Source organism: Vigna unguiculata, chromosome 8 (genome assembly GCF_004118075.2).
Source record: "Vigna unguiculata cultivar IT97K-499-35 chromosome 8, ASM411807v1, whole genome shotgun sequence".
Classification (NCBI taxonomy): domain Eukaryota; kingdom Viridiplantae; phylum Streptophyta; class Magnoliopsida; order Fabales; family Fabaceae; genus Vigna; species Vigna unguiculata.
Window position 1 is genome coordinate 4,222,748 of NC_040286.1, and position 12,600 is coordinate 4,235,347.

At 34.5% G+C, this 12,600-nt stretch overlaps 3 protein-coding genes across 3 annotated transcripts; all 3 read right to left on the reverse strand.

The window, feature by feature from the left end:
* Positions 1 to 1,379: 1,379 nt before the first annotated feature.
* On the reverse strand, positions 1,380 to 2,031 carry LOC114193399. The gene has a single exon (XM_028083177.1). The coding sequence runs from the start codon at positions 1,961 to 1,963 to the stop codon at positions 1,601 to 1,603; it is 363 nt and encodes a 120-aa protein (XP_027938978.1). The 5' UTR covers positions 1,964 to 2,031; the 3' UTR covers positions 1,380 to 1,600.
* A 29-nt stretch (positions 2,032 to 2,060) lies between these two features.
* Positions 2,061 to 3,906, reverse strand: LOC114193398 (serine/threonine-protein kinase STY17-like). Its single transcript, XM_028083176.1, has 4 exons — positions 3,593 to 3,906; positions 2,980 to 3,490; positions 2,721 to 2,863; positions 2,061 to 2,611 (listed from the first exon to the last, which is right to left on the reverse strand). The coding sequence occupies exons 1-4, from the start codon at positions 3,842 to 3,844 to the stop codon at positions 2,429 to 2,431; spliced, it is 1,089 nt and encodes a 362-aa protein (XP_027938977.1). The 5' UTR covers positions 3,845 to 3,906; the 3' UTR covers positions 2,061 to 2,428.
* A 7,330-nt stretch (positions 3,907 to 11,236) lies between these two features.
* LOC114194239 (protein BIG GRAIN 1-like A) lies at positions 11,237 to 12,373 on the reverse strand. Its single transcript, XM_028084360.1, has one exon. It carries the CDS (start codon positions 12,371 to 12,373, stop codon positions 11,237 to 11,239), a length of 1,137 nt encoding a protein of 378 aa, XP_027940161.1.
* Between the last annotated feature and the right edge of the window lie 227 nt (positions 12,374 to 12,600).

Sequence of the window (12,600 nt, forward strand, 5' to 3'; positions counted from 1 at the left end):
TATTATGAGAGGAGGTGAAGGTTCTGAAGCAAGGGAAGCCCTTAAGCACAGGTCAATGGACAGAGTGGTTATGTGTGATATTTGATATAGACAAGGTTTCTTGATTCTCTCTACCATACATTATTCATTTCTTTCTTAGCCGTTCATCAAATTCAAAAGTTAATTATATCCATAATCATATTGACATAGATTAAGGATGTTTTTGTAGACACCCAACAATAAAATATTTTTGACTGTTGTTGGTCTTCATGTCAGAAGTTTATATATATAATAGCAAGTGAATGATTGATAAGATAATGGGTATATTTGGATAAATTTTTATGAGTAAATAAAAGAAAAGAAAGTATTTTTTAGTAGTTAAAATTATTTTCGCAGACCCACTTGAAGATGGACCTTGTTACCAACTCTACACCAAATCCTTCTATGAGAACACACTGAAATACAAGTTAAATGATATTGGCATTTTTGTGACCCAGGTAGTTATGACAAACACCCTTAAGTTAGATGAGAAACTTAGTTTTCATAATCTTGTACTCTGCAAACTTTGACAAAACAAGTTTGCATCTTGTGTAGGCTGAACCAGCGGGTATCTTCACACACAAAGAGGTCTTCACTTCTATATATAATGCAATCAAACAGATCTTCAAATGTAAGACCATCTCATTCAAGATCTTTATTATATGATTCACGAATTACTCATATCATTAACAGAGTCAAAATCGCCCAGGATGTTCTATTTAAACTAAAACTACAGAGATTTTTTTGTGCATATATCATTGCCTACACAACTTATGTGGTAGGTCTTTAGTGGAGAAAGGTTGACAATATAATATCAATGAAATGTAAATTCAATCCTATAATAAAATAAAATGTTGATATCACGATCCAAAATCTTAAAACAATTAATTTATGAGTTTATGACGCTCCACCTTACCACTTTATCATTTTTATCCACTATAAATTTAAACTATCACTTAGATTTCCAACAAAATCGAAAGTGAGTCTTTTCCCATTGCATTGGTATACTCCCTTTAAATTCAATGAAACTATCAATGGAGCAACCTTTGAGGTCGAATACAGAAACTCTTGCATACTCTGACTCTCACCTTAAATCATTGCATGGTACAGTCCAGGTTTAACTTCGAAGTTAACAATCAGAGGGCACATTCAATTTGTAATTCATGCATGTTTTCATTTGTAAATTGGTGTTAGAGTATGTTGGAATTCGCTGTACAGAATACAGAAATATTGGAAGAATTGGACAATAAAAACAAGAAGAACAGCAACATCAATCACATAATTCTATCAACGTATTACAATTGTCTGCAATTGCCTTAAGCTAAATTCAATTCATGCTCCTCCTTCAAAGTAATTAACCATGACAAAGAAAACGTCTCATTTTCACTTCATGAAGCAAATAATAGCACTTGATAAAGAACTTAACACCCATAGTTAAAACAAGGTGAACAAATCCATTCAAGTAAACTAAACTTAGTGTAGCATATATATAAATAGTTGCAGAAACTAGAAGGAACACAAAATGTTAAAACACAGAAATGAATGAGCAAAAGAAAATGTAAAGTTCCCATACAACACAGTCTCAAGTTCTCTTCACCGGATCAAAGTTTGCGACTCCGATAACAGCACCAAATATCGCAACGAGCACAACCCCACCGGCAGCAATACTTAGCAGAAAGTTTTGCAGCGAAGGAGAGAAGTCATATCCCGCTGCATGAGCCACTTCAGGAATCACCATGCCCGATGTTACTGCAGCAGCACTCAGTCCCTTCACTGCTTTTTCCTTCAAAGACGCTTCCATGGTGAGCTTTTTCGGTTCTGCCTCTGACCATTTCTTCGCCGCACTCCTCTTCAAGAAGGCTTCGGAGGGAGGAGGGTTTGACTTTGACCTGTTCTTGGTGGCGGAGCTGAGTGGCAGAACCATTGAAACGGAGAGAGAAGCCATTTTTTTGGTGTCGCTTTGATTATTCGTGAAAGCTTTTTGCAAAGGTTAGAACTTTAGATGGTGGGTGGAATCAGATATGTGGTGGGAAATTTAGATTTTGTGATGACGTGGCAGGTTTTGTACCTTGGATTGAAGATAGGGTTATTTGGGATTGATCACTTGGATAGTTTAAGGTCTCAAAGGATGTGGCTTTGTGGTCGATCAAAGAGGATAAAACATTGTTGGGTAGCATGGAATTTTCGGAAAATATTAAGTTCGAGTGCTATGTTTTTGTCATATGTTAAGCTACTTTTTTTGTGGGTTTAAATTTTGGAAATTATATATATGCGTGTGTATATTAATCAAATAAATGTTACAGAATTTCAAATAAATCGATAACACAATTAAATTAATGTATAGAATCCACCATGAATATAAGCTATTTATACTCTGTTTATTAACTGGTGTGATGAAGTGTATGACAGATTAAATGAGATTGTTGTTAACATAAGTTTTGAGAGAAAGAGTGATTGTTGCAAAGGATGGACGAGTAGTTGGATTTTGGTGCCAACAAAGACAAATAAGGTCAATAAGCTCTCCCACTTCATCAACATCATCATCACATGGAAGCTTAGGTCGAAGCTTACCCTCCACAACTTCCATGGCAATCTAATAACATAACATTTCATCAACTTGCTACACAGAGATTAACGTTGAACTAATCAAATAATCATTTACATATAAATTAAAAATTCAACATAATTTTATATAAATATACCTTGGTGGGACCATACTCTGTCTCAACATAAGGGTAATTCCCAGTTAGTAGCTCGTTCAGTATGATCCCAAAACTGTACACATCGCAACTTTCATTGTAAGGTTCACAACGGATTACCTCGGGTGCCATGTAAACGTATGTTCCTGAAAACAACACAAACGTTGTAGAAGAATGTTTCCATAACACTCCTTTTGTTGGTATTTTAAAAAAAAAATTCTGAATTAGAAAAAAGATTGATATAAAGAATAAGATTGTTTACCTGTTTCTCCGGTGAGGGCCATTTCTTCGTCACCCAAGAACCGTGCGTGGCCGAAGTCCGCTACTCTAACGTGCAGGGCGTCATCAAGAAAAATGTTGCTGGGCTTCAAGTCGCGGTGAACGAGTTTGGGCTTTTGCTCGTGCAGGTACTGCATAGCTTGGGCTATTTCCAAGGCCCGGCCCACTCTCTCCTGCAAGGGTGGAAGTGGCACCATCCTCTCCCTGCGCCGGTTCCCAGGCCCATGGAGCCACTCCTTCAGCGTGGTGCTGAGGTACTCGGTGACCACCCACGCGTGCTGTGGAGGCTGGATGCACGCGCCCATGAGCTGAAGCACGAACCTGTGGCGCTGGCGCGACAGCGTTTCGAGTTCCTGGGAGAAGTAAACGACGCCGTTTTCATTTGTACGGAAAAATTCTTGCGATATGCACTTCACAGCGACCTCAAATCCACGCCATGTTCCCCTGTGAATCTCTGCGGTGCTTCCTTCCCCAATTTTTTCTTCCAATTCAATCTATGCATCACAAAATTCACATATAATGATAATTATTATTTGGATTTGAGGAATAATGCATGATATCATGTATGATGATAATAAAGTTGAAGCAATGTTTACCTCATTTGGATGAATGTACCAGCCATTGGTTTTAGCTTGATGAATAATGGGTGCCAGATTGGGGTGGTGGGCATGAGCTTGAGGGCTGGTAATGGAGTGAAGAGAGAGTGGAGATGGTTGAAATTCTCCATTGCAGCTGAGAATGATGTCCAACATTCCATTTTCTTGTGCTGTCTGAAGACAGTATCTTAGGTAGTCTTGTGTTCTTTCCATTCTTCTCTTGTACATCACTCCAACTTCTTTTTGCTTCATCACTTGCTTTTCCAAATCTTTCACCTAGGTTACCATTAACACTCACACTCCAAATTTTATTATGATATGCATCATTCTAAATTTTTGTTCATGGTTTTAGGAGTCTTACAAGAATTAATCCATACATGTTTTAATCGGTTCCAGCCCAATACCATTCTTGGGCTTGATCCAGCAACCTCTTCGGCTCTAATCTTTATCCATTCATCCAAGATTATAAAGTAAATATGGTTTTGATTTTTGGGAAATATTTCAGTTTATTCTATTTCACTCACCACAAGAAGATGTATAGTTAACATTATACTTTAGTGACAAAAAATTGCTAGTCACTAGATCAATTTACAAAATAAAAAAGTTATTAATTACTAAAATAGTTATTATTATTAATAAAAAATTATAATTGGTCTGTGAATTAATTTTTAAAATTTAGTTACTAAAGTTGTAACAATCAAAGAAAATTGGTCACTAAAAATTATTATCAAAATTTTTGTTATCAAAAAAATTGATTTATAAATTAGTCTCTAATTAATTAGTGATCAATTTAGTAATTAATTATAATTTTTTACTCATAATATTAATTTTTTTAGTAACTAATAATTTTTTATTTAGTATATTAGTATCTAAATTTGTCATTACAGTAACTAACAACTTTTAGTCATTAAAACTAATTGTTAATGAAAAATTTATTGTAGTTTATATAGATTTTAATTACTCGATTGTACATATTTTTTTAACATGTTTCATTTGCTCGTACCCACATAGTCTTAGTTTGATTTTGAAAACTACAAACAAGATTAAATGAAAAAAGAAACAAACAATTAAATATTATTCTCTCTATAACTAAACTTAAAAAAAAACATTATATAATAATAAATATTATATCTATTTATACAAAGAGAAAGAAAACCATATCAAAAGTGTAAAACTTTTTATTATTGTACCATCATAAACCATTATACAGTATAAACTTGTTAACTTTTTGCAATAATTATATCTTAATAGTAGTTTTCAATCAGTTCATAATGTAAAATTATTTTGTAACATGCGTGAGTACATGCATGAGCATTAAAGTGATCCAAAAAGCATGAAGCAAACCTTTTGTTTCAGTGTTTGGTACTGTAACTGGTCTGGATGTTGTGGAGATGTAGAAGCAGAGGACCCTATGGTCTTACCATTGGTGAAGCCTCTGCAGCACCCTACAAGTAGAGGGCTCGGTGGATCCACATGCCTCTGTGATTTGGCCCTACAACTAGGGTTAGGGTTGGATGATTGGGGAGAGAGGTAAGGAGAGTGTCCCTTGTGTTGAACTTTAGGGCTGTTCTTGAAACTCATGTTTGTTAAGTTGGTTCAACTTTTTGTGTGCTCCCAAATGAAAACTATGATAGAGTTGAAGGGCAAACCCTAATGGAGTCATGAGGGTCCCTTAATATGGTCTTCCACCGTTTTTGTTGTGTGGTGAAGGTCACGTAGCTGGCAACAATGACGGATTTTATGAAGAACATTAATGCCTTGTTGGGTTGCTTTCACATGCTTTGTTTTGTTTTCATGAAACATTGGCTTCTATCTGTCTTTGAAACTTTAGATAATAGACACCATTATAATATTTCGTAATAAGCTAGGTCATGAGTTACTACAATGATTTTTAAGAGTTAAAAACGATGTTGAAGTATGGTAATGGGTGGCAACTTTGGCGGAGGTTACTACAACATTTACCACGCCACACATATAGGTTTAGGGTTATACCTCAAATCATATGCTCAATAAGTAATTGTTAGATCGATAAAAATAACATGTCTTGAAAAATTTCACATTTTCTAGGATAACCAAGGAAGTGGGTGTTTGTGACTATATAATGGACTCTAAGTCCATGATGTTTCTTGTTCTGAATCGCTTGTATTTCATTCTTCTTTCTTATTTCTTATATTCTTGTAATAAGAGCGTTGTGTGAGGTTTGAGTTAAATTATTGCTTTGGAGAATGTAGATGTACTTGAAGTTAAAGGACATGAAAGAGTTTTTTATGTTTATTTTATTTTTCTATTAATAAAGTGATTCTCGAAAATATTTTCCAATAATAACAAAGTAAATTTTGAGTTTTATTCGCACTGTGAGATTATCAAATTCAAAATAGGAATATGATATTGAATATTTTTTTACACCCATCTTATACTTACTATTTATGAAACAAATTTCGTGTCAATCTTCTTGCAAAATGTTATACAAATTGAACTTAGTAACAAGATTTTTTTTTTTCTTGTTAGGATAAAACACTAGGGAGAATACATCAACCAATGTAAGAGTTACATCAAATGAAATTAGAAATTAACGAGGGTGGGTTCAACTAAGAGAATGTGGAATCCTTATAATAAAAATTGTATTATTATTTATTTTATTTCAACACATCCTTTGGATATGCAGTGTACATATATAAATAAATGGATAGACACCACAATGCTTCTACCAACTTAAATTATTTGCAGTATGCAAGAAAGTATCCAATGATATATCATGCAGCCTCATCTTCATACATCAAAGATTTTCATGGCTCGAAACAGAAAACCTTATAATCAAAATATAGTTTATATCTAGCGTAGGTGTTTATTACTATTTCATAAAAAAGCATCTTATACATGAATAAATAAAATTCATCAAAATGTCTTCTAGAATATCTAACCCAGAAATAAATTTTATATTCCTGAATATTCATCCAAAATATGTAAAAAAGATGTTATGGATTGAGTATGCTGGAAAGTATTTTCAGATCCAAAATTAACTTTCAGAATACTCAATCTAATAAAATTTGAAAAAAAGGAGGTGCTGATATTTTTATTATATTTTTAATGAGGGATAGTTTAAGAATAACATACTTTAGGGGGTGCTGGAAGAAAAAGGGAGGTGAGGAAAAAAATGAGCAGATAATAAGTGTACGTTAAAGAGTAAGTTTTTGGCCCAATAAAAATATGGTTTGCCAGTTGGCTGAAGACTTTGCTCGTGACGTCACTGCGGTTTCTCTTGTTCAAGTGGAAATCTTTCTGTTAGAATATTAAACTCTTTTCGCTTAGAATAACATATAGATGACATATATGATTAAATTTCGGATTCTTTACTAATTTTTTTTTTGTTATTTTTTTAATGTGTCATAAAATTATATGGATGATCATTAATTTTAAAATTTTAAAATATAATAAAATTATTTTACAAATATTAAAATAGTATGTTTTTAATGTTTGATAATATCATAAAAAAATTCAGAGAAAAACTCTCATAAGCGAATTTGTATTTAACCTTATTATTCCAATTGGAATTACAATATTTTTTCATAATCGAAATTATTGAACATAACACATTAATTAACCTGAAGTCTACGTTTAATCAATTGGATAATTCAGAAGAAATTGATACTAAAAGACACAAATGAAAAACATAAAAGCATATTTAATCAGGAATTTTTATATAATGTGACATGATCGAGGTATTAACCTTAACAAAAAGTTAACTGCCACAGTTCTCTTCTAACAACTATGTATAAAGACAATAACAATTAAAAAAAAAAAAAAAACACTGCAAACTGGTTGGACAAGTTTAATTTTTTGGTATCCGTTTTCAACAATTTTGACGTGTCGACTATGTTTTCTTGTCGATTCTTTATTGATCAAACTTTACGATCAGTTGAACAGATGAAATTCCTGAACGCCTCGATCCCTTTTCAAATCGGATCCAATTCTTTTTCTTCACAATCTACTCACTAGCTAGCTGGTTCACTTGAAGCAAATAATAAAATGAGTTAAAGCATACAAAAGCAGTGCACAGCGCGAATATGCATGCACGAGATTCATTCATGAACCGATTCGAACATGTTCCAAGAGTGCAACAAAAACCTCAGCAGCAACATGTTTTTGTCCTCCAACAACAACCCTTGTTGGTATTAGGGTGACTATAACAGGTGTGAGTGAAGTGTTTGTCGACAACATGGATGATTGTTAGAAGGTGAATAATGTGGCGTCACTGGGCACTTGACGAAAGTGCATCGGGAGCAACACTGGTGTGAACGTTGTTCTGGGATGTGTGCTCGGAAAGAGAAGAATGAGAGAGACAGCGAAAAAGATTCTTGCATTGAACTGTACACAAACATAACAATGATGGTCTAAGTTGTACTTTGAAGCACATAAAGGGAAAGTGCATGGTTTAACAGTCCAGTGGAAACTCGCCTAGGGATCTTCAACGTTCATCACTTTGTCTTTCCCTAACGTAACAAAGCAAACCAAAGGGACCCAACTCTGGTGTGGACCACATGAAGAAGGAGAACCCATAGCCTTAGAGACCCCACTGTTTATCTTCCACCTTAACTTTTTCTTCCTCTTTTTTTCTGCACTGTCTTGGAGATACCCGCTTGACCACATGCTTACTTACAACTAGCTAGCTACCACCCTACACCACCCCTCCTTCTATCTATGACTGTTCCCATCTTTGCTTTATCTCTTTCTTTTCTTTCTCTTATCGATTTCCTTTTCTTTCCCCGTTTTTCAACATGGATACTGCACAAGATAAAGTTGCTGGTGTGATGTTACGATCGCTTCTGTTTGTTTAGTTTTTTTGTAGCCAAATCACTGGTGTTGTGTTTATTTATATATATATATTCCTTCGTATAGGGTTACGGTGTATAGTTATAGACAGATTATATATATATATATATATATATATATATATATATATATATATATATATATATATATATAATATATATATATATATTCCTTCATATAGGGTTACGGTATATAGCCATAGATTATAATTCTATATATATGACATTGATTTTATATATATAAGTTATTTGACACTGTTTTTATTCCAAAATCTTAGGACAATTGTGTTATGATATGAGTTTTTATTTTTGTATAATATTTAATTTTGTCTATTATATATAATGTGAGACTTTTGACTCACACACTTAAACTATTCCCAACATATTCACTATCCAAACAATCTACCATAAGGGTCATGCATAATATTTCTTAATCAAGCAACTTGAAATATACTATCTACATATAAAGGGGTTTAACCTTGTTGAAGATATTGGTCTCATTGGGCAATGACTCAAATGCCAATTAATATATATATTGCACAGGTAAATGCATGGGTATGGATGAAACACAAATTTTCATCTGTAAAATTCTCATATAGTGATTGGTGTCTATCCCCTTATACTTGCTTAAAATCTCTTTGATATGATAATTGTTGTGTGTTTAAGTGCTTCAGGTAAACAGATGAAGGTTATGTGTTTAAGAGAGCCAGGATTCTTAAGTGAAGGATAGAAGGAAGACTACATAAACTAAAGTAAAAAGGCAAATAAGTAAACAAGATGAAGGAAGCCATAGAACAACTTGAAGGAAAGCCGGTGGATGTTGTGTGAGAGGATGAAAACAGGCAGACTAGGACACTAGCAAGACTTCCATCAAGGCTAAACTTCCGCATATATTTTTGGCCAGGGAATCCAAAGCTCATGCTTTCAACGTTATATACAATCTGCAATATTATTCTGCATCAAAAAGAAGATTTGGTTTATGTTAGCGTTTGGTATATATTATGTTAGGTGATCTGATATAGATGCTCGCTTATGGTCCTTTTGGTTGTGGATCATAATGCTTATATAGACTGTAACCAGGTGTTTTGATTGGGTTGTGGCTGGTGATGTTATGATGCTAAGTTAATGCATCAAATCATACAGGTTTTTTGTATAAGGGTTAGAGCACTCCTCAAGTGTTCTGCTAATTTAATTTTATTCTTTGCTGATCAAAAAAAAAAAAAAAAATATATATATATATATATATATATATATATATATATATATATATATATATATATATATATAATCATGTTTAGTGTCTATCTGAATCTCAAACAAGATTGTCTCGACAAACGAATAAAAAACGAAAGAAAAAAATAGAATTACATGGGTTGGGGAGAAAACAATAATATCTTTTATGATTGCAAGGGGATAATTAGGTATTATTGTGTATTGTCCTCTCATGAATTTGTCCTAGTTTCCATTGTTATAAGTTAATCCAGCTCGTGTGATTTTGCCTAGTTAATACTTTACATATTTTCATAGATCTTTAATTTAATGGTTTTTCTACCGATTCATAGTTAACTATTTGTTAGAGAATTTTTTTTAATTAGTTTTTTAATTTAATACTTGTTGAAACGACCTATAGTTCCACGTTATTTTGGAATGAGACAAAGCATTTTAAATATACATTTCTCTTTCCATCTTGAGAGATATCATTCAAAGATAAAACTACGATAAAATTTCACATTCCAAAATGGATAACATCTTAAATACATGTTGAATGAGAGCAATTTTGAGATCGGTAATGAGTAAAATGTGTTTTAAACGACAAAGATTTTGTGTCGAAATTGAGAATTTGAATACATATTTAATCCTTCTAAATCTATTAATTAATGTAATTTATTTAGAGAGCTGGAGGACAAAAGAAAGTACAGTGAGCTGGTTGTTGAAAGATAACAAAAGCCGAGATTAATTATGTAAATCAAGACGAAGGTGTTCTTGCTGATAAAAGAAGAAATTTCTAATGAGTGTAAAGTCATTTAATTATAAATTATCATTGATATACTTTTAAAATAAATATTATAAAATTAATTAATAATTATTTTGTGATAAGACGATAGTGAAAATCTGACGGTTTTTTCATAGATAAATTTTTGTTATGTTTGAAAATAGATGTTTTCAAAATATTTTTCAAAGTTTTCCGTAAGGTATAAACTTTCTTAAAGATGAAAAAAGAAAATACCGTAGATATCCAAAACAAATAGCAAATTTCTTTTTTTTTTAAATTATAAAAGAAACCTTGTTGTATTTTTAGTAAGGTATATAGCCACTTAAAAACTCTTAAATTATATTTTCATTATTTACAATTCTACTAATTGACATATTATTGTTATATTTTTAGATCATTTGTGAAACTGGAGTAACAGTTTGAAAGCAAACTAAAGAGACCAAATTCTGGTGTGGACCACACATGAAGAAGAAGAAGCCATAGCGTTTGAGGCCCCTGTGTCTGTGTTCCACCTCATCTTTTTCTTCCTCTTTTCCCTGCACTGCCATGGAGATACCCGCTTGACCACGTGGTTCCTTACAACTAGTTACCTCTCTAAAATCAGTGTTCCTCTCTTTGCTTTATCTCTTTCTTTTGTGTAATCAATTTCCTTTTCTTTCCCTGATTTCAGGTTCCCACTCAAAAATTAAGCACAATTATCGTTGGACAACAACAAAAATCTGATCAAAACCATTTTATTTACTGAGTAATCATACATGCTTAACAAAACATCTAAAGAAAACTTCAAAAATGGGTTCTGTGATACGTATTTTGAACATAGTGTTACACTATGAGGCCATTAGCAATGGCGCGGTTAGTACCAACATGAGTGGTTTCATACACTGGAAGCTCCTCACAGTACCTTTCACTTCCAAACACAGCCAAATGATCAAGCTCGAAGAGATCCGAACTTGCATAGCTCGATGCATCATCATCATCATCATCCTCGTAATCAACTTTACTCCTCAAAGACAACTCCTTCAAAACCAAATCATTGCTCTTCTTCGGGTTTTGACGGTACTCTCTCAAGAACCCTCTTGAAGCTTCTTCCTCTTCACACAAACGTTTGTGCCCACAGGGTCGACTATCTTCACCGACGATCACACTCACCGGGTAAAATCGCACTGTTTGCTTCACCCCACTGCGCATCCTCTCTCTTCCTGAAGACATGGTTTTGCTCAAACAAGACCTGGACAATGAGGAAGCAGAAGAGCATGTAGAGGAATAGTAGGAAGAGGAAGAGGTGGATGATGATGATGAAGAAGAAGAAGAAGAAGTGTGCTGCACTTCGGCGCAGGAGCGGGGACTTGTTTTCTTAGTGTTCGCGAAGAGCGAGTTGAGGAAACTCGTGACACGACCACCAGGAGAAATCGGTTGTTTCACTTTTTTAAGGTTGTTGTAAATCTTCAACGCCCGGGACTTGGATTTTATCAGCATCTCCTCGTCGCGAACCGCCACGTGTCGCTCCTCGGAGGTGTGGGAGTTCCGACACAAGCCCTCGAACACGCGAGTCCCGTATCTCTCCGACCGGAACGAGGCGCTCGCGCCCACGAGCCTGGCGCGCGGCGCGAGACACGATTCGCGCGAGATGGATTCGTTGTCGGACGAAGAGAATCCAAAGCTGGAATCCGAGGAAACCGAGGTGGAGCTGAAGAACAAAGCATCCTCCTCGCGGTGCACTTTTTTTTTGTCGGTTTTGGCGCCGACATATTTTCTATCCGCATCGATGGACTTGGAATTTCCCCTACTGCTTTGTTTCTTGGCGGTGCTCATTGTCGTGTGTCTGTAGAACTTGGTTTCGCCGTTTTTTCTCTCTCCCTCGTCGATGGAACGGTAGATTTGGTCGAGGAGAGTGGTAGAGAAAGATGGGGTTAGTAGGTTGCTTTCATCGTCTCTCCGTGGCTTGTCTATGTTGTACATGTTTGTGTGGTGTGATGCAATAACTGAAACCAAGGAACTTGTGAAAACAAAAAACAACTCAGAGGAAGCGATTCGGTGTGGTTGAGGAAAACGAGGAAGAGAGAGTTGGTTTGTTTGATGGGATTGAGAAATGGTGGTGGAAGGAGAGGGTGAGTTTATAAAGGATTGAGGGAGTAAGGTAGAGAGTGTTAGTGTAGATGGTGGTCCACAAAAGCAACAACACGTCC

Coding starts and splice junctions, on each gene's coding strand:
- LOC114193399 (XM_028083177.1), bottom strand. CDS start 1,963: ATGGCTTCTCTCTCCGTTTCAATGGTTCTGCCACTCAGCTCCGCCACC.
- LOC114193398 (XM_028083176.1), bottom strand. CDS start 3,844: ATGAAGCAAAAAGAAGTTGGAGTGATGTACAAGAGAAGAATGGAAAGA. Junction 3,491..3,592: donor GGTACATTCATCCAAATGAG/GTAAACATTGCT, acceptor TGTGATGCATAG/ATTGAATTGGAAGAAAAAAT. Junction 2,612..2,720: donor CAGAGTATGGTCCCACCAAG/GTATATTTATAT, acceptor TTATGTTATTAG/ATTGCCATGGAAGTTGTGGA.
- LOC114194239 (XM_028084360.1), bottom strand. CDS start 12,373: ATGTACAACATAGACAAGCCACGGAGAGACGATGAAAGCAACCTACTA.